At 46.5% G+C, this 26,553-nt stretch overlaps 1 protein-coding gene across 1 annotated transcript in view; it reads left to right on the top strand.

Moving 5' to 3' along the window:
• Positions 1-26,553, top strand: part of TRPM6 (transient receptor potential cation channel subfamily M member 6) — a 1,083,502-nt gene that overhangs the window by 1,006,876 nt on the left and 50,073 nt on the right. The window contains exon 37 of the mRNA XM_069229129.1: positions 11,939-11,990. Coding sequence (XP_069085230.1) covers positions 11,939-11,990 — 52 coding nt within the window. The remainder of the gene's footprint in view (positions 1-11,938; positions 11,991-26,553) is intronic.

The following is a 26,553-nucleotide window of genomic DNA, read 5'->3' as shown; positions in this document are numbered from 1 at the left end:
GATGTTTGAAAGCAATATACCACTGCGTCTGCTGGACTCTTCTGGTTGCAGGGTTATATAGGGCTTGCAGGTTCATCAAGAACCCGAGGTACCCAGAGCCAATAAATGAGCTGCACCTTGCAGTGGGTTTTCATTCTATACCGGGTATACAGCAATTCATTTGCAGAAATATAAAGGGCCATATTTATACTTTGTGATGCACAACTGCGCCAACGCAGTTGTGCGTCAAAAATTTTAACGCCGGCTAACGCCATTCTAAAGCACCATGCGGGCGCCTTATTCATGGAATGACGTTAGCCGGCGCAGCTGACTGGTGTGCGTAAAAAAAAATGACCCACACCAGGCAGCACCGGCGTACGGGAAAATGGAGCTTGGGCGTAAAAAAATGGGGCAAGTCAGGTCTGAGGCAAAATATTGGCCTCAACCCGATTTGCGCCATTTTTTTTTACTCCCAACCCCCATTGAAATGACTCCTGTCTTAGCACAGACAGGAGTCATGCCCCCTTGCCCAATGGCCATGCCCAGGGGACTTATGTCCCCAGGGCATGGTCATTGGGCATAGTGGCATGTAGGGGGGCACAAATCAGGCCCCCCTATGCCACAAAAAAATAAAAAATAAAAAACTTACCTGAACTTACCTTAAGTTCCCTGGGATGGGTCCCTCCATCCTTGGGCGTCCTCCTGGGGTGGGCAAGGGTGGCAGGGGGTGTCCCTGGGGGCATGGGAGGGCACCTCTGGGCTCCTTCCGAGCCCACAGGTCCCTTAACGCCTGCCCTGACCAGGCATTAAAAAATGACGCAAAAGCAGCTGGATGTCATTTTTTTTGACCCGCCCACTCCCGTGCGTCATTTTTGCACGGGAGTTTAAATAAGGCGCACATGCCTTGGAGTCATTTTTTAGACGGGAACGCCTACCTTGCATCTCATTAATGCAAGGTAGGTGTCCACGCTAAAAAATTACGCAAACTCCAAGATCTTTGGCGCTAGACGGGTCTAACGCCAAAGTATAAATATGGAGTTAGCTTTGCGTCGGATTTGCGTAAAAAAAAAACTACGCAATTCCGGCACAAACAGAGTATAAATATGCCCCAAAGAGTGAAAAAGAGGTATCGAGAAAACCTTTGTATTTCCAAAATGGGCCCAAGATAAGGTGTTAAGAAGCAGTGGTTATTTGCACATCTCTGAATTTTGGGGTGCCCATCCTAGCATGTGAATTACAGGGCATTTCTCAAATAGACGTCTTTTTTACACAATGTCTTACATTTGGAAGGAAAAAATGTAGAGAAACACAAGGGGCAATAACATTTGTTTTGCTATTCTGTGTTCCCCGAGTCTCCAGATTAAAAAGGGTACCTCACTTGTGTGGGTAGGCCTAGCGCCCGTGACAGGAAATGCCCCAAAACACAACGTGGACACATCACATTTTCCCAAAGAAAACAAAGATGTTTTTTGCAAAGTGCCTACCTTTGGATTTTGGCCTCTAGCTCAGCCGGCACCTAGGGAAACCTACCAAACCTGTGCATTTTTTAAAACTAGATAGCTAGGGGAATCCAAGATGGGTGACTTGTGGGGCTCTCACCAGGTTCTGTTACCCAGAATCGTTTGCAAACCTCAAAATTTGGCTAAAAAAACACTTTTTCTTCACATTTCGGTGACAGAAAGTTCTGGAATCTGAGAGGAGCCACAAATTTCCTTCCACTCAGCGTTCCCCCAAGTATCCTGATAAAAATGATACCTCACTTGTGTGGGTAAGCCTAGTGCCCGCGACAGGAAATGCCCCAAAACACAACGTGGACACATCAAAATTATCCCAAAAAATCTGTTTTTTTGGGGGGGGGCACCTGTGTTTTTGGTCCTGGGCTCAGTAGCCATGTAGGGAAACATACCAAACCCAAACACGTCTGAAAACTAGACACCGAGGGAGTCCAGGGAGGTGTGACTTCCATTGATACCCCAGTGTTTTCTTACCCAGAATCCATTGGAAACGTCAAAATTTGGCTAAGAAACACTTTTTCTTCACATTTAGTTGAGAGAAAGTTCTGGAACCTGAGAGGAACCACAAATTGCCTTCCATCTAGTGTTCCCCCAAGTCTCCCGATAAGAATGATACCTCACTTGTGTGGGTGGGCCAGGTGCCTGCAACATAAAAAAGGCCAAAAACCTGTAGAGATTGAGGGGATAGCACAGGAAGTTGATAAGCACATATTTTTCTTTTAGACATCTTTAGGCTGACTCTGCTTTAGGGACCCACACAAGTGAGGTGTCATTTTACTTGGGAGACTGAGGTAAACGCTGGACAGTAGGAACTTTTTGCCGGAGCGGTGAGCCTACAAAGAAAAGTCAGGAAAATATGCTTTTTTTAGCACATTTTGAGGTTTCCAGAGGAGTCTGGGTAAGAAAATGTTGAGGGATCCTCACAAGCCACACATCCCTGGACTTCTGGGGGTGTCTAGTTTTTTAAAAAGTCTGGGTTTGGTAGGTTTCCCTAGATGAAGGCCGCACCTGGAACCAAAAACATAGGTGTCCACTCCCCCCCAATCACAGGTAGTTTTGTAATATCTCATTTTGATGTGTCCACGTACTTCTGTGATGTTCCAAACACTAAATTGTGAAAAGAAACACACATAGGTTATGTTAAAAAGACCCCTCACCCACCAACCAAGTTGGAGGCATGCTTCTTCATCGGGGTCCCACCTGAGACATCTAGCTTGTCACAGGTGTGCCGCAACGCCTGATTACAGCTGAGCAGGTTTTGTCATTTTTACCACACATACTGGTTGGATTTGGCATGAGGGTGAGTGATGGTTCAGTAGATCAAATTGTATTAACAAGAGATTTCACAAAAGTGAAATGCACTGTTAATAACTGAAAGGCCAAAAAACTGAACCAATGACTCACAGCTCGTGAGCTGTAAAGCTGCGTCAAGGCACCAACCGTTTTATAGTCTATTCACACACCTTTCATACATGACATGCACACGACCATTCACTCCACCAGCCACGGGCCCAGCACATTACAACACTTGCATCGACAGACAGCGCCACTCAAGGGCCCATCACTTACATACGCCCACATGCCTGATACAGCAATCACACTAGCTGATAGGAATGTGTGGACTGACGTTTGGCTGGCACCGCCAGCCAAGCACCACTCCACACACACTGCCAGCCAATCGCCAATCCACGCAGACCACCAGCCAACGCCACTCCACGCACACTGCCAGCCAAGCGCCACCCCAAGCACACAGCCAGCCAAGCACCACCCCACGCACACAGCCATCACTTTTTTTTTGTTTAGAAACAACAAAGAAACCACTAACTAATTGTAAAATAAGTACAAAACTACAAACTCAAAAGCTTTAACTGAAAACATGACAGAAATGTGAATTTGAACATCTGAAAATATAAAACAGGCAGTTTACGCTCACGGTATTTTCCAAAATATTGTTGGGGTGTGGTAACTCCGGAAACAGCCGGCCACACAGCCCAGGCTTTGAAGGGCAATCAGGGCAGTACATCTGTCTTTGCCTCCGGAAACCTCTTCGGGCACATACTCTACATTTCTTAGTGGGCAAGTCATTTTTGTGAGTGGGAGGGTGTGATCTGGAAAGTGGCGATCTTTTAATCTAGCCACATTCTCCACCACTGCTACTTTAGGAACTCTTGCCTGTTCCACCACAATAAGGCTCTCTATCACTGACTCCTGAAATTTAACAAATTTCATCCTTGACTCAGGTGAACAATCCTTGAACACAATAAAAGCATTAAGAGTTGCCAAATTAAATAAATGTAGGGCCAACTTTTTATACTGCATGTAAGACTTACAAACAGCAGTATAAGGTTCCAACCTCTGATCTACTCTATCAACATCACCCATGTGCCTATTGTAGTCCAAAATGCACGCAGGATTACGCACTTCAGCAGCCTGACCCCAAACAGTCACAGGGGAAGTACTCTCATCATAGATGGTAGATAGCATGTACACATCCCTCCTGTCTGAGAATGTCAGGGCTAGCAGATCATTACTCCGCAAGGCACTGCACTGTCCCCTCTCAAGTTTTTTACAGACAAGCTCCCTTGGATAGCCGTTCCGGTTAGAACGGATTGTGCCATAAGCAACAGTGTCCACTCTAAACAACTCCTTGAACAACTGCACCCCAGTGTAGGAATTATCTATGTACAAATGGTGACCTTTGTTAAACAGTCATCTACCAAGTTGCCACACAATTTTCTTGCTAATTGCAAAAGTGGGCGGACAACCAGGGGGGTGTCAATACTGAAATCCCTACCAGTGTTGACCCGGAAATTATACACGTATCCTGTACTACTTTCTGACAGCATATACAATTCAATTCCATACCGTGCCCTCTCACTAGGAATGTACTGCTCAAAAACAAAACGCCCCTTAAACAGGACCAAAGGCTCATCCACACTTATCTCTTTGCCTGGAACATACACCTCTGAAAAACGATCTACAAAATGATCAAGGACAGGCCTAATCTTAAAAAGACGGTCACAATCAGGGTGATCTTGTGGCAAGGCTAAAGCATTGTCTACAAAATGCAGCATACGAAGAAGAAGCAAATAGCGAGTACGAGTCATAGTTGCAGGAAATATAGCCGTTGCCATCAAGGGACTAGTAGATCAATAAGAAGCCAGTGACTGCTTCCTTATCAACCCTCTCAAAAAAGTCAAGCCTAAAAACTTTTTCATCTCTTCCAGATATGTGGGAACCCACTGAGTAGCTCTAGACTGAGGCTCAAGTCTGGCAGCGTTGTCCCTCAAATATTGCTCCGCATACAAATTAGTCTGCTCAACAATCTCTTCCAAAAATACATTGTCCATAAACAAGTGAAAGAAATTGACAGGCAAAAAGTTTTCCGTATTGACTCTACACCCTGGGAAACCAGTAAATGCAGGTAACTGTGGCTGCTTCATGTTTGGGGCAATCCAGGTGTCAGGTCTTCTAATGGGAAACCATTCAGCCCCATGCTGCTGCATTCTTGGCACATCAATGTCCTCCTCTAAAACAGGCCCTTCATCTGCACTGAGAGTGGCTTCCTCATCAGAAGAATCCTCTTGGACAGAAAACTCACTGCCAGAATCTCTCACTTCCTCCTCTGCCTCGGATGCTGAGTCAGTCTCATAATCATGGTCAGAAGACGACTCAAAAAGCATGCCAGCAACCTGCTGAGCGATCACTTTGCGGCTAGCCATGATCCTTTCTAACAACAAATGGATTGCCAACAACAACTAGCACTAAAATAAGTAATAAACAAAGTGTAGCTTTATCACAAAGAGTTATGTACTAAAAAATTATACCACTCACTTGCCTGAAAAAGCTACTTACCAGCAACTACTCTGCACAGACACAGCAATCACAAATGATACCCCACTAAAAAGAAAAAAGAAATAAAGCAAATTAGACATATGACAACACAAATGTAATTGTTTTCAAATCTAAGGACAATTTCACACACAATCCTGCATTTAGTACACCACCTACAAACATGTCCTTCATGCATGTCAACAATACTCCTTTGGAGTAAATTGCTTTTACCTACCTAAAACACTCAACTGTGCAAACTGCAGGACAACTACTGCCAAAACCGCAAGGATCCACAGCAAAGGAAGCAAAAGCTTTGAACTAGAACAAAAAGAAGAAATAAACTGTTATAATCACAAATACAAATACTTCGCCAGTTGACAAACACCCCGCCACCAAGAACTTAGAAATCGTCCCTGGTGCCTAAGCGGATTCTGCCCCCCTTGGAGGCAGATGGGCCTAAACAAAATAGGCTGATCTGTCCCCAAGGGGGGAAGAAATGGCCAACAGCTCTGTACCCCGGGGGAGGGGGGGCACGACCCTTGCCAAAGGAGGCGAAAAGGGGCACCCCGAGCACAAAAAAATTAAGGGAAACAAAAAAAGGGCAGAAAGGGCCATCAGTAATGTGCCCCCTTTGGGGGGTGACCCTTGCCCAAGGGGTGCCCCCAAGACACAAAACACACACACACAACACACAATCCCTGGGGCCTAGTGGGTTTCGGCCCCTCCGGTCAAAAACATGGCCAATCTAGCCCCAGGGAGGACCGAAACATTTTAAAAAATATTGCCCACGGGGCAGCGACCCTTGCCACAAAACACACACACACACACACACACACAAGATCCCTGGCGTATTGGTGGTTTCTGCCCTCCTTGGATAAAAGGAAAAGGCCCATCTGCCCCAGGGGGGCAGAAATGGCCGACAGCTCTGTGCCCCCTTTAGGGGGTGACCCTTGCCAAACAGGGCGAAAGGGGGCACACCCAGCACAAAAAAAACAAAGGGGAAAAAAAAAAAAAATCCCTGATGTATTGGTGGTTTCTGCCCTCTTTGGGGGCAGGTGGGCCTAAAAGAAAAAGGCCCATTTGCCCCCAAGGGGGGCAGAAATGGCCAACACTAATTTCCCCCCTTTGGGGTGGGTGACCCTTGCCCAAGGGGTGCCCCGAAGACACAAAACACACATACACAACACACAATGCCGGGGGCCTAGTGGGTTTCAACCCCCCCCCGGGGGCAAGATCGGCCAAAAACATGGCCGATTTAGCCCCAAGGGGGGCCAAAACATTAAAAAAAATATTGCCCTGGAGCAGCGACCCTTGCCTAAGGGGTCGCTGGCAAAAAACGTCATGAGAATAAAATCCCTGGTTCCTAGTGGGTTTCGACCTCCCTTGGGGGCAGATCAGCTTAAAAAACGGCCGATCTGCACCCGGGGGCAGGGCAAAACAGGATTTATTATTGCCCCCAGGGGAGTGACCCTTGCCCAAGGGGTCACTCCCAAAATGCAATCCAGAGGAAATCCCTGGTGCCTAGTGGGGATTCCTCTCCACGATCGCGGGCCCCACCCATGACCATGGAGCAGGAATCCATTGAAAACAGGCATGGGGTAAAGGAAAAACTCTTTCCTTTCCCCCTGTGTCTGTTTTCCCCCCAAAACCCCCAAAAAGAGAAGGACTCACCTCTAAAGAGTCCTTTCTCTCGACACGCTGGAAGCAAATTACTTCTAGCGAGGCCTCTGCAGCTTCTGATGACGTTGGCGCGCTGTGATCGTGCTGACGTCATCAGCTTGCTGAGGGGGGGGGGGGGCGGGTGGAAGGGGAAGTGCTTCCCCTTCCACCCCCAACTGGGGGGTGTGGGAGGGAGGCCCATGGGCCTGGTGTAGGACGAGCTGGTCTCATCCCAGGCACATGGGGACTGTGTGCCTGGACGAGACTAGCTCACCCCAGGCACCCTGGGGGTTAATATCCACCAATTACACCTGTCCCTACAGTGTTACTTGCCACTAGTTGACTGTTTTTAAGATGACCACATACACGCTGCTCAAAATAATTGCTTCTTTTTTACACTAACAGCTTTTTTGGGCATATCTGAAATTCAGCCTTGATGAACCTCAGCAAATCCGGTCTGTGATAGGAGTCAGAGTAGACGATTCAGTGATCAAGAGTATGCTGCTTTGTTTTGCATAGATGTATAAATTCTAGTTGCTATGGTTGGATTGGTAATGGAGGTATACCTGTCCTTACACACTGCCCCAGTCTTCTGTACAGATACAGCACCTGTTGATTATGTGTGCTGGACTCAGAAGTTGGCAGACCCATAAGGTTATTGAGACTTTGGCCCTAAGAGTAAAACGCTTTCATCCCAGGTAGACATCCTGTCACTTTATGGATAGGGTCTGGGTACTTAGAAAGGTCACTTAAGTGATGCAGGACTCATGGTATTGTAAATTGCAGATTTAAAAGTCACAAGATCATGGGTTTCACAAGCAAGTGATGCAACTAAACATAAAAAAAGAGAGAGCAGTTTACTTTTCTTTAAGGCAAGCATACAAAGTTAAGGAATGAGTGGATCATGAAAGAAATTAAATGAAGAGATTACATTCATAGCTACTGCTATTATCATTACTACTGCAAGTATTGCTACTACTACTACTACCCAGCGGTGGCTCCTCCACTAAGGCAGAGGAGTGTCACCCCACTGGATTTTAGCAAAAGGCAAAATAAAATGATAATAACACTATGTTATTATCATTTTATTTTTCCTAGCAGTAAAGGTGCGGGGCTGGTCTGGATAGGGGTGGAGGAGGGGTATGTGCACCATAAAGTGCACATGTCTGTTTGGCTGGCTGTTTTGGGATGACTAAACAGACGTGCACTTTACATGTTCTCTACCCAGCTGCATTGCACAGCCGAGTGGAGAACATGCACAGACTCCTAATCTGAGTGCCGAAGCAGGCCGCACAGACCAATAACAACGCCGCTGTGATGCTGCTGACAACAGTGTCATGACTGGCTGGGAGCCTTTGTGCTGCCCGGAAGAGGACGAGGATGGAGCGGAGACACACCGCATCTCCCAAAGGAGAAGGTAAGTGGGCTCTTTTTATTTTTATACTTTTTAACTCTCTCCGCTCCATCCCATCCGTCCTGCCATCCCCGTTCAGTGGCAGCGGCCACTACTACTACTTCAATTTTTGCTTCTGTTACTTATACCACAACACTACTTTTAATGCTACTGCTTAAGGTAGTACTACTACAGCTACTGTTTTGATTACTGCTAATACTGTTGCTTAGGCTGTCATTATCCTAATGCGACTCCAGGATTTGGATAGCAGAATCGCATGCACTATGGAGGACTGAGTCTCAACCCACTACAGGTGACACATGTCAGCCTAATCCGGGTTTTGCTCCAGCTAACTAGCAGTGCCTCATCTAAGAGTAGGGATGATTGGGCAACTGAGAACATGACATAAATGACTCCTCAGGGAAATCGTGGTCACTTAGATCTCATCCGTTTCTCTGTTACATTAGTCTCAAATATGCAAGGACAATCAGAGGCAGGATAAAGTTCAATAAAGTTTTATTGAAGTAACTGCATCTTAGATAATAAAGCATGTATTGCAATACCTAGGACGATGGAGCACAACAGGATTAAAAGGGTGACAAGGAGAGTAAAGCACAAGAATAACACTACCATATTGTCACTAGGCTTTGAATAGATAGTTTCTACCTAGGCTATGTTAGAGCACAGCATGTTAAGCTCTAATTCTGCCCTTCAGGTTCCCCCTGGGAAGATATCATCCCTCATACCTGAGTAAGAGGCCTGTAGTCTACATAAGCAACTGCAGCGAAGCACTCAGTGATCAGCATACAGTTGTGGTCATCTGGCTGGAATCTCCCTCTAATGTACATGGGTCAAAGTAGTGTTTTTATAATAAAACAACTGATGTTCCAAGAAAGGACCCCCATGAAGGAGTGTGTATGTTTCTGTGAATATTAGAGACAAAGCTTACCACTTTTGCCGGCAACCTATCTCACTGCAGCCTTCAGAAAGCACAGAGTGAAAGAAATGTCTTGTTTAAGAACACACTGCTGGCCCAGGCAAAGAACAGCTAGATAGAAAAATTAAAACAAGACTGCAAATGTGGCTATTGTTAAAATAATAAAAACAAAGCTGATCTAGGTTAAAGTGTACAGTGCCAGGCCTAGTTTCCTAAAATAACATGGATGCCGATATAACTAAAATGGCTACACAACAATGCTAATACACTACCGTACCAGAACTTTTAATACTGTTATTGCTAATGTTTCAGCTATTACTAGGGATACACTTCAACACTACTACTAATACTACTACAAAACAATTACTATTTCTACTCTCAAAAGTGCTGTTGCTAACACTACTATTACTAGGACGTATACTCCTGCTACTTGTCTGAATGTTGCTATTGTTAGAACACTAGTATAACTATTATAGCTAGTACTTCTGCCACTATATCCTATATGCTTGTCAATTACTGCTTCTGCTATTACTGTCACACAACCAGCACTAAAGGAGTAATAATAATGCTGAATTATAAATTTAGAGACATGCGGCTCAAGAGGTACAGCACACTTTTGAAACCTTAGATATATATGTTTTTTAAAAATTAGCAATGATATTTATTTAAATAGAACAATGCTTATGCATATTTCCCCGGAAGAATTTAATTCTTAATTTCCTGTGACTTCACCTTTTGACATTGTATGGTTCAAAAGCTGTCTGGGTCTCATTCCATGAACAGAAATACTTCCAATTTAATCATACTTTCTATTTAGCGAAAAATTCAGGATCTGAGCAAGAAGAGGCAGATAGGGCTATAAATGGTGTGGGTGGTCCCGGAAGGGCTGCAGGTGAGGAACAGGTCCCACATATGTCTGCTTAGGTGGTGGAGAACAGGGCTTCTCCTATGTCAGTGCTGGTAAGAATCACGGAGCCAGAAATGCCTAGTGAGGAGTCTGCTGGGGAGGTGTGGCAAAGGGCCATGGTATTTTTTGGCTAAGGAATCTGGGTGCTTGATAAACTCCACTCCGCTGGTGAAGCTTGCTCAGTTTTGGCCACTCCGTTTTACACATGTAAAGAGGAGTCCCGGCCTAATTCTGATGATTGCCGCATGGCAGAGTTCTTTCTCAAGCACGGCTCGCCAACGGTAGGTTTGGCAAGTGAGAATTGCCATCCCCTAGATTGATTTCAGGTGCAAGGAGGGCACCTGGCATGATTTTCCTAGTGCAGGTGGTTGTGACCATTCATGTTGGAAAAGCTGTTTCCTGAGTAGAAAATCTACTCGAGCTGCAGTAAATTCAACTTGAGCAGCAGCACCCTCTAGACCACCAAGTGATGCAGTTTGCGCTGCTTTTCTCAGCACGGAGCAAAATCCTGGCACTAATAATCAGTGTGACATACTGATTTCCACCTGCTTCCGGAACTCTGCGGAATCTCGCAGAGTTTTAATGTAACTTTGCAGCATTCCACTAACTGAAACTACCATGTTCCACCCACCGCTAAGTAAGGATGGACACCTTTCTGGTGTAGGTGACTGAGTGAGAGGGGTCTGACACTTGTCTCGGACGGGCTCAGACCAACAGTGGCCATTGTTCACAAATGGAACAATTGAAGGGTGAGTCTTCTGACAGTGAGAAGGGTAGCCCAGACATGAGTGGGTTGACAGCAGGGTAAGAGGCACACGTGGAAATGGTGTGGACGAGAGCGGCATCTGGAAGGTGGCAGGAGACCAATAAGAGATTGCAGCTGGCATCCCCGAGGAGAGGAGTCAAGATATGAGGGCCCATGTCTGGATAACTGAGTGGACTCATGGTGGGGTCAGCAGGTAGAAATCAGGGGTCGGGGCTATCAGGACCCTGGGGTTTTTATTGTGAGTCCCTGCATTTTTTCAGGCATAATGGGGTGCACTTGTCTGAGCAGGGAAACAACCTGTATTTAGAAGAGTTGACAAGGTCATTGGAAGGGTGGATGAAAAACCATATAAAGCTCCAAGTTGCAGCGGGAGGGGACAAAATTGAAACTTCAGGGTAGAGTCTTTCTGGTTGTGGAGGAAAGCAAACTGTTCCGCTGATTGGGCTAAAGATGGGAGGTGTAAGATTGAGAAAAGAACAATGAAGCCAAGATTTGCCACAAGAACGCGAGCCTGGTCCAGGAGCTGGCACACTTGACACAGATGGTTAATGTGTGTACTGGTGAAAGGACCACAAGGACTCATAGCATTTCAAAGGTTGTGTGCAGTTCAGAAATGGTTGAGGGGCGGGATGTTGCGGGTCAGAGTTTCTTTGGGGAGGCTGGTTGGGTCCTTTTGTTAGCCTAGGTGACAAGGTTGCTTGTTCTGCTCAGCCAAAGGGCTAAGTACTCTGCTTGCCAGTTGTAAATAAACCAGCATTTTGCCAGCAAAGCTAGCACAGTGGTGTGATCATTATCTACCAGTGATTGCTATTAATAAACTTTGCAATATGTGTCGCAGTCTCTCCATTCATTTTCTTGAATTTGTTTCTTGAAATTATTTTTGAATTCCTTGAATTTGTTTCTTGAATTTTCTTGAATTTCATGAATATATTTTTTTCGGTTTCTACAGGTGTTGGGGAAAATCTTACGGACCCATCAGTGATTAAACCAGAAGACAAGCAGTAAGTTTAATTGCATTTGTTCTGAAACTTGCTGTGCCCATTTTGAGGTTAGGGGCATTTCCGGTCCATTGGTGCTCTCCAGGAGCAGATAGATGCAGATGCGAATGTTGCAAAGACGTTTATTTATAGTAATATAGTATGTAGAAACGAAGGAATATACTTTCTAAGTGCATGATTAAACAGGTTATAATGTATCATAATTTAATAGAGGCATGGCTTAGACTCGATCGAGGAAAAGAGCTATCTGCAGCCATCTAGTGGAAAAATTAAATTGCACCTATGGTTTGTAAGATGGAATTGTAAATGGGATGCAAAGAGAATTTTGATGACTGTCTGAACGATCGATTACAGAAATATGAATGATAATAGTTTTTAATTAAGCAGGTACAAAACTGTGGAATACATCATGAAATGAGATGGATAACTTTTTTTAATGGGCCTAGTCAGCTGAAAGATTGGGTTTTTATCGCAGCAAAATGTAAATAACTTGCAGAATGTGCGGTTCTGGGGTTCTGAGAAATGTAAAACGTGCCTTAAAAATCTCTGTTATGTAACTATTTCTGACTGGGATCTATGATACGTAAACACGGAGACTTCAAATGACACCTTCATACTAATGATTTTGATCAAAACTCCTCCCCGTGGCTTATGCTAAGTCTATGGGTTTCAGTGAATTCCAGACTTGCTTTTTTCCAGATTGATGCAGAAGCTAAAGAGCCTGCAGAAATGTCTAACAGCTGGGCTTCTTACAGTGTCTAGGGGAAAAGGATGGCTTTTCATAAGAAGTTTAGGGCTAGACGTACAAAAATAAAAAAAGTGATTAGCTAATTGTGATTTTTTTAAATCGCAATTAGGAAATTGCTATTCCTAATGTATGAAACTCTTTTGAGTTTCATTAGCGATCAGTAGTCATCGCAAATAAACCTATCTCATGAATATTAATGAGGTAGGTCGCAATTTGTGACCTACTGGGATTCGTTGAATCACAGAGATGGTGGCCTGCTGGGGTCAGCAGAACACCATGTGTGATTACTTTTAAATAAAGCAATCTTTTTTTTTTTTAACTCAGCCTGTTTTCATTAAAGGAAAATGGGATATGTTTAAAAAGAAAAAATGAACTGCTGGCTGCTCTTAATCATATTTTTGCTATCATTCTCAAAGAGGGAGGGGTCCTTTGGGGGCCCCTTCCCATCTGTAAGTGGGTTAACACTGAGTTGGCAGTAAATTGTGAATGTTTTGCAAATGCATTTCGCATTTCGGTTGCAAAACATTCGTACATAACACTGCAATTTGATTTTAGGAAGGGATGCCCTCAATATAACCCTTCCAAATACTGAATTGCAAAACCCAAATTGCAATTCAGTAGCAAGTTACTGAATCACAATTTGGACTTTGTACATAAGAAAAAGCATCTTTGCCATCTCAAACGGAACGATTCTGCAAATCGGGCTGTTTATGAATGCAAAACTGCTTCGTTCATCTAGCTCTAAGTGTAGTGTAGGCAGTTAAGTATTATATTAATTGGTTTATTGGTGAATACCCAATTGGCATAGACTACCTTTCTTTTAAGTCCTTACTATATGGTACCAGGGACACACAGGACCTGTTAGTTAGAGTGTCCCCTCAAGGACTGCAGTATCTGTCCTGCCACCCTTAGTGAGATAAGGTAAAACATGGCTCATAGTCTTTCACTGCAGACTAGAAAGACTTGCGAGAAACCCCTAACTCTACTATGCCACGTTTAGGTAATAACAAAGCCTAGCCCTACCTCTTAAATATATATGTCACCCCTAAGGTACGCTTGTTGAGTGTTAAGGCAAGGAGTTGTATATTAAAAGGTGTAGCATGTACTTTAACATATTGCGGTAATAAAAACCTGAAATTGTGGAAAAGGCTAGTAGCCCCATTGGCAAGTACTGAGCTACTGACTGACATCTCAGCCGTTCTAACTTCTGAATGGGACTACTAAATTTGGTACTGTAACGTATCAAAATAATAAGTACATTAAATCCAATTTAAGGGGTAAATCAAATTCAGTGTCACTGGTGGCCAAAATGCAACTTTAGAAGTTGCCACTTTAGTTGCTCAAGATATCTAGTGCCTGTTTACGGGTACACACAAAGGCTGTCCTCACAGACATCCTTCTGCCCTTTTGTGGAGACATGTGAACAACTTCCAGTAAAGGACACAATAGAAGTCTGCATGGCGGAAAGATCCTGGCAGGATGCCACAATGGTGTTTGCCCAAAACGCAAGTTTCAAAGGGGAAGCTGCCTTTGATGGGCAAATGGAAAACACTTGTGAGAGGGGCTGTGGTATTGTTTAATAAGACAGGCTGGCACTAGGGACAGAGAAGGGAAGCCAGCTTTCAAAACAGTTTTCAAGGTGTGTGTAGCCCACTTGGTAGCTACACATCTGGGTTGGGCTATGGAGCTCTACACACTAAGAGAAGGGTTGTGCCATAAAGAGAGTGGGCAGAACAGAGACTTCCTAGATAGCTATATGCCACACTTCACAGGAAGTAATCTGAAGGAAGGGAACATAGTAGCCCATTGGCTACTGACTGCGACTTTCCCTGAGGACATGTTCTGGGCATATAAAAGGGCAGTCTAGTTGGACTGGAGAAGAAGACCGAAGAAGACCTGTCCTTCTGCATCAAGGGCCCGGTGAAGGAAGGCTGCACTGACGTGGACTGCACCTTCTGCACTTGGTGGCTAGCAAAGCAAAGGGACTCTACATGCTGTATCTTGCTCATGGAAGATTTGACTCCTGAGGCCACATGAAGGAGTGCACTGCAACGCTCTGTCAGCTGACCTCCTGTTTACAAGACAAGGCCACAATAGCTGAAGAAACCTGCTGGGGTGGGTTTGTAGCACAGATCAGTGGATTGCCACTCATCAAGTCCTTGCAGCACCATGGACCAGGACCTGACACTCAAAAGTTGCCTCTGAGTCTGCTGGTCCCGGGGGAGTCATCGAAGTGCAGCTAAGCTTCCCAGAAAGCAAGTTAACACCAAAAGAAGAAAACCACTAAAACCACTGTACCGGGTGACCAGTGACCCAGTGGTAACTGGATTTTTAACCAGCTCAAGAGGACTTTGAGAGACGGCAGTGCCAGAATGACCTCACCAAGCCTGTGCCCTGAAGAGTAGCTCCAGGAAGTCCCCATAGTCCCCATCTACCACACAGCCTCTTCAGCAACCTGTATCCCTTGCATCAGGACCACTTCATAGAGGTCAGTGGCGAAGAGCCACTAATGCTGGAACTGAACTGAACACTGCCTTTCCTGGAAAGATAACTGTGTCTGTGGAAATTGATTCTCCCTGTGACTGGCTCTCTGTGGGAAATAGTCGACTACGGTAACTCTCAGTAACCAAGTTGATACTTACCCAAGTTTTTCTTGAAAAGGTTTCTGTGTCAAATTTGTTGACTTTCCCAATGCTTGTTTGCTGTTAAGTAAAAAACATTGATTTACTATACCCTGTAAATTCTTTATCTCCAGAACCTTATGGTGGATCTTTTTCATTTCGATGTCAAAAACTATATAAAATTCAATTATTTGTATAATTTAGTGTCGATTTGTTTAGTGCCATGTGTAAATTTTATTCAATTGTTTTGGTGCTGTTAAAATGCTTTATCCTTGTTCCTTTGTGCAAGCCTACGTGCTCAGATCCACAGCTACCCAGGGTTGTGCTAAGAGTAACAAATGGAACTTATTGGTTCTAAAGGGGCTGTTAAGTGTATTACATGGTGAGAAATTAGTGCCAGGAGCGGGACACAAGTTGAGGGTAGATGTGGTTGTATGGAGCCCCCCACTATTTTTAGAGAGGCAATTCCTTTCTTTCTGCCCAAGGCTCAAGGAGCTGAAGTGTTGTCATCTTGTGCCACAGCACTGCGGCATCTTACATTTGCTAACATGGTATGCATGTGACATGGCCTCAGGATGCTTTCAACCCCCACTTCCTACTGGTGGCATCCACTTTATTTGTGAGAGATGCCCATTGAGGGGTTATTGTTGAATCCGACAAGCAACATAGAACTTCACACCAATACCCATTCTATTGCCTATTGAACTGCAAGTATGCAGAATGTGTCTGCTTTAAAGCTGGCTAAGGATCACCAACAGAAGAATAATATGCACAAACAGCACGTTGGACTGTTCTACAAACAACACATTTTGTTTACACTCTAAATGCAGGTGAGAGATGTTATACTAAGTTCCACATGCCAGTTTAAAGACTGTCCCTTTCAGCCATTTCTGAGCTCAGTTAAACACTGATATGTGGAAAACCTACATGTGATTTGTAAAAAGTAAAAGAAAATGTTCTTTCACATGTGATTATGGTAATTTGTTGTTTTTGTAAAACAGGCCTGTTTGGTATTACGGCATGAATGCTATAAAGGTATAACATTACTTATTGTGACTTCACTTCCTGCGACTTCACTGTGAAACACATACATTAATTAGTGCGCACACTCTCTTTCATATAAGCTGTGCCCTGCCCAGGAGACTGATAACGATCAGATGGAGAAGTTAGAGGAGGGACCAAATGAGCACTGACCCATTAAGGCCAACAGTGATCAAAATGGTGAGCACTGCAGAGTGAGGTAGTAAACGATGTTTAAGGAGAAAGTAAGCTTGTTCACAGAAAATGTTGCAGAAACATTTTTTTTATTATTTTGTATTCCTGCAGCCACTAGTTCTTTTTTTGGTAGTTCATATCGGTTGCATATGTTGCTCTAAAGCATTCCAAGGTAGAGACAGTGTCTCACTCACATTGGGAGACAGATTTATCGTAATGTCATGCAAATCAACACAGCAAGACAATTTGCTGTACTGCGTGATAGGGATAGAGCAGAAAGGCACCATTATCTACTAAGATGTGATGCAGTCCTACTCTCGCCCAGTGCTTGCACACTGAGTGCTGCCTAGTGCGAACCCAAGCACCCTGGCACCAGGGTGCAAAGCTGCCTGCATTACAGGTGCACTTTCTGGCACAAAAGCATTTCCTCTTTCTGTATGTGCTACACAACGCAGCACACATAGAAAGAGGCAATAGCTAGGAGAAATGAAGTTATTTCTCCCGGTATACCTCTTTTGAGAAAGCATACCATTTGGACACAATCCCAAGGTTACTATTCTTAGTAAAACTGTGATTGTGTCACAATCCATGGGAGGATGCATAGTAACGCCCATGCTCCACCCATGGAATGTCTTCCGGAAGCAGAGTAACACAAGGTAGCAATTTGCAATACCTTTCATTACCCTGGATTTACTAAGCCACTCACAGCCACACAAGGTGGCTTTGTGTGGCTTAGTAAATCTCACGTAAGAGCTTGCATTACCTTGAGTCACCTTGCTTGACCCAAGGGCTACCAAAGGGCTTAGTAAATCTGTCCTGCGATCTTCAGCATGTGCACCTGTATGAAACTCTGTAAGAGCACCTGTCTTTTTACTTTGTACAAAAGAATAGTTAGGAGGCCATCATAAGGCTACAGTATTTAGACTATGGCTCTAATTCTAAAAAAAGTTAACATTTATTCACATACTCGTACACATTTGGAGTAAATTTTGGACCCATTTGGAATTCACAGAGAATTCTAGGAGTACTTCTGGAGAACTTCAGCTGGCTACTGCTTTGCAGAAGACTCACTTGCTTAGTTACACATGTATAAATGTAACATGAGTACATTTGTGTATGTTTGTGGATGTTCATGTACTCACGCAGGCATCCTCAACCTTAAACATCTACAACCCATGACTAAAATCAGATTTGCTTCCAGGTGTGGATCTTGTTGGCAAACAGCATGAAAATCTAAATTGTGCACCTGGTGTAAAATTCTAATATCTTATAGAGACTTCTAGTTGCAGATACCTTACTTTAGAATTACCCTCAAGCGTCAGACCGGATCCGGAGATTTTTCTTCAGCCAGTACCCCTGTGCCCCGTCAGGTGGAATTGGTTGACTCCACGTCCGTCGTTGGTGTCATGGTCACCATGATGATGTAGCAGTCTTATATAGGCTCAAGCCCGGTGTGCTGATGTCACTTCTTTTCTTTCGTGCCACATGCAGATCCAGAGAAGAACTACCATTAGTCACTTTTTGACTAACTTTTACCTTTTTGTTGTCATTTTTGACTTTTTTGTGTGAAGGGATGCCACAGAAGAATCCGTGTGACTCCTGTCACCGAGTGAAGTCGATGACGGACATGCACCTTGTGTGCTTATGGTGTCTAGAGGGCAACCACGAACCAAAGTCGGGCTCCGAGTGCCGGGCCATGAACCTGAAGACTTTGAGGGAGTGGTCCCTAAATCTCATGGTGGCCCAGTGCTCGACTCCGCATCGTTCCCAGTCTCGGTCGAGAGGAAGGTCACAAGACTGCTCGCGGAGTCATCACCACTGCTCATCGTCCCATTCCAAATCTTCAGGACGCTTGGGCCATAAAAAGAAGTCGTTGAAGAAGGCCAAGCATTCTTTGACTTTGCTCTGTCACTTGGCTGATGCAACACAGCAAGAGCGTTGACGTTCTAGGCTTCCGCCCGCGGAGCCTACTAATGGGTCAGCTCCGCGCCTCCTCGACTTTCTGGGAGCCAGATCCTCCCCTGCCCAGCTAAAGGAGTTTTATGAGGCTGTGTGCTTCAACTTTTCTGCAGACTGACCCCCTGGTGGTGCCATTGGGGGCTGGGGGATCAGATGGGGGCCCCTAGGGTTATGGTCCAGCGGCTTCAGCTCAGGCCACCGTTTTCGGATCAGTGCAGATGCCGGTTGTGCCAACGCGGCCTTCCTCGCCAGCTGCAAAGACGTTGATGCTCCCGATGCCGGTTGAGCCCACAATCGACGTTCACCCAATACTGATCCCCGATGACCCAGAGCCGGAAAGGCATCGCTTGACGCAGGATCCGACTTCAATGGGGTCTTCTCACCCCAGGTTGGATTCTGACCCCTTTTACTAAGGGTATGAATAAGAGGAATTAGTGGAGGGGTCCCTGGACCCTCTGGAATACCAGCTAGACATCCCTAAATTGGACTGGGCACAGGAATTGGGCAAGGCTAGTGGTTTAGATACTTCTCCAGACGCTGACAGGCTTTCTCCCCCTATCGTGGCTATGGCAGAGGGAGCATCATATTCTTTTGTGATCAGTAGGGCAGCTGTGGTCCTCGGCCTCGAGCTTCCTTCTGTGCTGGTAAGGACTAACTTCCTGACTGAGGCGCTTCGTCCTGGGGGCTTCCATTTTGGAACCCCCTTTACCCTTCAATGAAACCCTCACGGATGTCCTTCTGGGTACCTGGTCCAGACCCACCACAAGGGGTCCTGTGAATAGGACAATGGCCCGTCGCCATCACCCTGCGCTGAACTACCCTAAATTCCTGTATCAGCACTCTAACCCTGAGAGCCTTGCCACCCAGGCTACTTCATCATCTGGCGCATTCTCATCTGCACCCCCGGATAGGGAATCAAAAAGACTGGATCATCTTGGGAAGAAGATATTTTCTTCCTTCTGTCTAGCATTGTCGTCTGTGACCACTGCATGCCTCTTGGGCCGATACACCCATTCCTTATGGGATATGGTCACACAAGTTTTTGCCACAGGTCCTGGAGGATGCCCTGGCCTTCATCTCCCAAGCCATTGCTGATGGGAGGGATGCAGCCAAGTTCACGATACATTGTGAGCTGGACTCGACTGACTCACTGGGTAAATTGGTTGCATTGATGATGGCTTAAGGCACCACACCTGGTTGAGAACGTCTGGGTTTTCGGGGGATGCCCAACAGTCTCTCATGGACATGCCCTTCGATGGCACCCGTCTTTTCGGAGACAAAGCAGACTGGCGCTCGAGCGTTTTAAGGAGTCCTGAGCTACGGCTCTGTCTCTTGGTTTAGCTGCTGCTGCTTGTCCAGCACAGTCTGCTTTTCAACTCTTTCATGGCCACAGAAGGGGCTTCTTCTTTTGTCCTTTCCCTACCGGCCATCGAGCCGGGCATGCTACTTAGCCACTACGTGGCCGTGGAATCCCATGGGTTCGAGGATGAGGGAGCAAGAGGTCTGCCCAGTCCAACCCCCGCTGCAGCCTCCAAACCCTCTTAGTCATTCGCCCTATCCTGGACCAGTAGGAGGCAGGATCCACCATCACCTGTCCCACTCGGAATCCATCACGACAGACAGGTGGGTTTTGCAATTAGTCCGAAGGGGCTACTCCCTCCTCTTCAAAACTACACCTCCAACCATGCCTCTGTCTCACGACCATTTCTCAGAGGATCAGTTGGCATTTTTCCACAAGGAAGTCGCTGTTCTGTTGGCAAAGGGAGCCCTAGAGAAGGTCCCTGCACCAGAAGTAGGTCTTGGTTGTTATGGTGCCCAAGATGAACAAGGGCCTCTGGGCCCTCAATTTCTTCCTCAGGAAGGAGAAGTTCGCAATGCTCACACTTGCTCAGGTCCTGTCTGCCTTTGACCCTGGAGATTGGATGTTAAGATTGGACTTGAAAGACGCCTAATTCCATATACCTGTCCTGCATGACTACAGCCACTTGCGATTCGTGGTAGGCCACAAGCACTTTCAATTTACTGTGCTCGCCTTCAGCCTTACAAGTGTGAAAGAAGGCCTCTTTTTGACATGGTTATCCCTCCACTTTTTGCCTGATGTTGATGTGTTCTAGAAATTGCAGTGTCCAGGGCCCCTGCTAACCAGGTTCCCTGGACCGAAGCTCTTTCTCTAAATATGTTGTGATGCATTGGCACAAATGGATACACCCTTAGCTACTACTATAAGTCCCTAGTAAGTGGCACCAATGGGCCCAGGGCATGGGGTACTATGGGTAGCCCCCTGAGGGCAGTAGCACTGATTTTGCCACCCTCTTGGGCCATGCAACCAGATGTACCCAGCTCTGCCATTGCAAGCTGAGTGTTCTGGTGCAAACCCAAAACACAAACTTGACATGGCACACTACCTATGTACCCTGTCCACCCTACATTGCATTTACTATGGGCAAGACACCTCTCTGGCAGACCTTACAGCCCTAAGGCAGGGTGCTCCTTAGTATATGTGAGGGCATAGCTGCATGAGCAATATGCCCCCACTGTGTCCTTGCCAAACCTGGGACATAGTGAGTGAACAGAGCAGCCATTTTAATACATGTGCTGGACACTGGTCAACACGAGTTTCCCAGGGACATGATGGCCACTCAAAACCCTGTGTTGTTTGGTATCAAACTCAGAATGATAAATCCAAAATGGTGCCAAACCCTAAATTGGAACCCAGAGGCCACCTTAGGGGTGCTTCCTGCAAAAGCTAACTATCCTGGTATGGTTGCTGACTGGTCCTATCCAGCTGCCACCTCCAGTCAGCTAATATACAAACCTTGGGAGAGAGCCCTGCCTCTCCTGTTTGTAAGACAGTGCCCTTCCTGGGTTAAGGAGCTAACACCCCCTCCTGCACTGTCCTGGCGGTGAGTTTCAAAGGGCTTACCACCCTTGAAACTCAACCCCCAAACCTGCTGCTAGAAGCAGCTGAGATCCCCCTTTGCAAACCCCCACTTTTGGTGGGAGCAAAGGCAGGAAACCTAACAAAGGGTGGGAGGAGTGGCTTCTCCTGGCATGCACCACCCATAAGGTGTTGCCTGCGAGATGGATCCTCTTTTTCATTTTCCTCCATCTTGGATGGAAGGAAAATAGCCAATTAGGTTTAGGGCAGTGACCCTTTCCACAGGAAATGGTCACTATAGTGGGTGTGGCCACCCAAAGGTGAGTGTCCCACTGGACACTACCAGGTTCCCCCCAGAACGTCCACTAAATTTAGTATTTAGTGCACATCCCTGGACCAAGAAATTAGATTCAAAAGGACAAAGAAGACTAGCCCCAAAGAAGATCCAAAGCACGAGAACTGTGGAATTGCTGCACAAAGAAAAGGCGCCAAACCGTGCCTGCTGCACCTAGGACTGGACAATCACCACGGCGGAGGAGCTGTACACTGAACTGACCTAAAAAAAACAGAGGACCTCCAGGCTTCACAATCACCCAAGATCTCCCTTCTGAGTGGAGTACCACTCTGCAACCAACAAAGAACAAGCAACTCAGTGAGGGTCACGTCACTGACCGGCCGATATCTCCCGAGCCAGAAGTCACAGCTGGACCCAATGACACACCAATGACCACCAGGACAAACCCTGCAAATGTGACAAGTTTGGTGGCACTGCTCTCCCTGGTGGCCAGACCATAGCAATACCCTTGGTACTGGTCAGTAGAGATCAGGAGGAAGCCCCAGTCAAGGGACTTCAGGAACACCCCAGACTGCCCACTAGAGTGCCCCTGTTGTCTTGTAAACAGCCCTTAAAGAGACTTATCTCCAGCGCCAAGGGACTCCATTCCGCACAGCTCCTGGATCAACAACTCGCCCTGCACCTGGCCGCCCAGCACCCTGCAACGAGGAACCAGCTGTCCTCCCAGGCTCCCACACCCCTTGTGACCTCGACACCAGAAGGGGACCCTGTAGGATAGTACCCTCTTTCTTGTCATGGTTACCCCCATTTTCTGCCTGTTGAAGTGTGTTTGACTCTGTCTACTGGGAACCGTTACCCCAGCAGTTTTGCTCTCTCCTGTAAACTGTACCTTTTTCTTCCCACAATTGGCATACTGGTCCCCCCCATGTAAGTCCCTAGTATATGGTACCTTGGTACCCAGGGCATTGGGGTTCCAGGGGATACCTATGGGCTGCAGCAGCTGTTTTGCCACCTATAGGGAGCCCATGCAAAGTGGTCTGCAGGCCTGTCATTGCAGCCTGTGTGAAACGGGTGCATGCACATGTTTTCACTACAGGTCACTGACCAGGTCACTGCAAGTCACCCCTATGGTACATAATGGTAACTCCGAACCTGCCCATGTTTGGTATCAAACATGTCAGAATCATACACCAATACTGTTGGATGTATGATTCCGTGCACTCTGGGGGCTTCTTACAGGACCCGTAGCATTGCTACCACCAGTCTTACAGGGTTTTCCGGGCAGCCCAAGCTGCTGCCACCACATCAGACAGGTTTCTGCCCTCCTACTGCTTGATCTGATCAAGCCCAGGAAGGCAGAACAAAGGATTTCCTTTGGGAGAGGGAGGTAACACCCTCTCCCATTTGAAATAGGTGTGACTGGTTTGGGAGGGGTAGCCTCCCCAAGCCACTGGTATGCTTTGAAGGGCACATTTGGTGCCCTCAGTGCATAAACCAATCCACACCGGTTCAGGGACCTCCAGTACCTGCTCGCACGAAACTGGACAATGGAAAGGGGAGTGACCTCTCCCCTCTCCATCACTACCCCAGGGGTGGTGCTAAGAGCTCCTCCAGGGGGTCCCTGGGTCCTGCCATCTTGTTTTGAATGTTGGCAGGGAACTCTGGGAGCATCTGAGTGGCCAGGCCAGGCAGGTATCAGAGCCCCCTCCTGTTAGGTGCTTACCTGGTTAGGTGACCAATCTCCCTTTCAGGGCTATTTAGGGTCTCTCTCTTGGGCGGGTCCTTAGATTCAGCTTGCACAACTCCTGCAGGATTCCTCTGCAACCTCCACTTTGACGTCTGGCCCCTGGAACTGCGACTGGACCCTCCTGGAAACCAACAAAGCTGCAATCAACAAATATGACTCTTCTGCAACTTTGTTTCCACGACTCTTGCCAGCTTTGCAACCTTTCCCCAGCTGTGCATCCACAGAAGACAGCAAGTCTTCAGCCTGCAAAAGTAGAAGAAGTAATTTGCCTTGGAGTGAAGGAGTCACTCCCCTGGAACCTCAGACACCTACAGCAAGTGACGACCGGCTGCATAGATTTCGACTCATCTTGAGCTGCGTGGATCCTGCATCAGTGGTCATGGTCCGGAGTAGTCCTCTTGGTCCTCTCTGCCAGCTGTCCAACTTTGGTGAAGGTAAGCCCTTGCCTTCCCACGCAGCACGGTATCCCCATGCACGTGTCTCTTGCAGCTGCCAAGGCTTATTTGCATCTCCTCCAAGGGATCTTCAGGCGATGTGTAGCTCCAGCCCCAGCACTCCTTCCTGCAAAACACAGCCTCCTGCGTCATTCTCTGGCGGCGTGGGACCCTCTTTTGCAGTGCTACATGGGCTTCTTCCGCGATTTTTGTGTCTCCATCCTGTGGGACTCCTGCGGGTGCTGCCTCCGGTCCTGTGGACTCTCTGCAACGCTAAGGAGTCCCTGTGACACCCCCTCCTAGATTGAGTCCTCCTGGGCCTTGCTGGTCGCCGACAGCACCGCTTTTCCACTAACTGCCAGTTTGCCGTTGCCAAGGCTTGTTGTGGAATTCATGCACCAACACCCATCTGCAGGCTTCACTCCAGGGTAGGACATAATCTCCATCTATCAGGAACTCTTCTCCGGCTCCAGGGCTGCAGTACTGACCTGTTCTTCATCATCGCTGACCAACTCCTGCAAGTACAGCTGGGTGGGTAGTAGCTTTTACTCCTCCTGGACTCCACTGTGACTCTTGGACTTGGTCTCCTCTCTCCACAGGTCTTCTTTCTTCAGGAATCCACCGCTGGTTTTCTTGTAGTCTTGTCTGGGTGTCTTCGTTTTCTTCTTTTCCTCCTTTGGGTGGTTTGGGAAACTTCCAGTGATTTACTCCTGCTTTTCTGGTCACTGGGGGGTACTGTGTTACTTACCTCTGTGGTTTTGTAGTACTCCCAGCTTCCCTCTACACATTCCACTTACCTTTGTGGGGGTCCTGTGTTTGCATTCCATTTTTTTTTAGTATATAGTTTGTGTTTTTCTAGGGTCACTATTGGTATTGCTATTTGCACTGTTTTCCATCATTTTCTATGCCTATTTCTGATAGTGAATGTATATAGTGTATTACTTACCTTCTATCGGAGGGTTGCCCTTCTAGTACTTTGTGGTATTGGATTCCAAAAATAAGGTACCTTTATTTTTGTACAACAGAGTGTTTTCTTTCATGTGTGTAAGTGCTGTCTGACCTCAGTGGTATTGCATGAGCTTTGCATGTCTCCTAGATAAGACTTGGCTGCTCATCCACAGCTACCTCTAGAGAGCCTGACTTCTAGACACTGCCTACACTTCACTAAGAGGAGATACCTGGACCTGGTACAAGGTGTAAGTACCTTGGGTAACCCACCACACACCAGGCCAGCTTCCTACATTGGTGGTGTAGCGGTGGCATAAGCACTTGCAATTGCCATACCACTCTGTCACTTGGTACTTTTCACAGGAAAGGCCACTTACCAGCTAGGGATCTACACTTATACCTAGTTTCAGGACATAGTCTCTGGAATTTGGGTAAGAGATGATTCAAGGCATAGCCCTTGCTCCAAACATCTCTAAGAGAGACTAGAAGTTAGGGAGGTTAGTCACACCCTACATCACTCTAACACAAACATGTTTTCAGGACCTAGCACATCGCAGACCATGGGTTCTCACTATGAGGACCTTACCTTCCAGGAACTGAGGGAAGTGTGTACAAGTTGGAACCTGAAGACAGGTAGGAACCCTAACAAGAGTCTTCTCCTAGGACTTTTCCTCCAGGATGACCAGGACCATGCTCGTGGCCAAGAGAAGAGAAAGGAGGATGTAGACTCTAACCCCCCAGTGTTAGTAATAGAGGATCTGGACACTTAGGAGGGTGAGGAGGGTCCCTCAGAGGATCACAGGGTCCTTACTAAACCAACTAGTGTAGCTGGGAGTACTAAAGGTAGTGCTGAAGGTGGCCATGTCAGTAGACCCCGCCCCCCCTTTGTACCCAGAGGGTTAGTAAGACTAGGGACAGATCCTCCTCTAGCCACTTTCATGTCACCTCAGTATCTGAGGGGACATGTTGCTCAACTCCAGCAGGAGATTCTCTAGACAGGGAGCTCAGGAAACTGAGGCTAGAGGAAGCCAAGCTCAGGCTGCAACAGCAACAGCTAGCCCTAGATAGGGAGGCCTTGGCAGTAGAGAGAGAGAGAGACGCAGGGATTGGGGTTAGTACACCATGGTGGCAGCAGCTTTGGTTTCAGGGAACCTAGGGTCAGAGGGGATTCTTGATTCTAGAAACCTTAGTAAAGTTGTCTACCCTACAAGGTGGAAGGCGACATTCACAAGTGATTATTTGCTCTGGAAAGGGTCTGCAAAGTTCAGATGGTCCAGCAGAGAGAGTGGGCTGCTATCCTTTGGCTTTCCTTCTGGGACAAGGGTAGGGATAGGCTTCTTACTATCAGAGAGCAGGATGCTGACAATTACACATTGTTAAAGTATGCTATTTTGGATGGTTTGGTCTTACCACTGAACAGTACAGAATCAAGTTCAGGGAGACCAGGAAAGAGTACTCCCAGGATTGGGATGATTTTGTGGATTGTTCTGTGAAAGCTTTGGAAGGCTGGTTACATGGGTAAAAAAGGTCACTGATCATGAAGGCTTGTACAATCTGATTCTGAGAGAGCATATACTTACCAATTGTGTGTCTGATTTGATGCACCAGTACTTGGTAGACTCAGTTCTGACCTCTCCCCAAGAATTGGGAAAGAAGGCAGACGAATGGGTCAGAATAAGGGTGCGCAGAAAAGCTCACACGGGGTGACAAAGACAAGAAAA

This window comes from Pleurodeles waltl, chromosome 1_1 (genome assembly GCF_031143425.1).
Source record: "Pleurodeles waltl isolate 20211129_DDA chromosome 1_1, aPleWal1.hap1.20221129, whole genome shotgun sequence".
NCBI lineage: Eukaryota > Metazoa > Chordata > Amphibia > Caudata > Salamandridae > Pleurodeles > Pleurodeles waltl.
The sequence above is the reverse complement of the archived record's forward strand: the minus strand, read 5'-3'. Positions and strand labels throughout refer to the sequence as shown.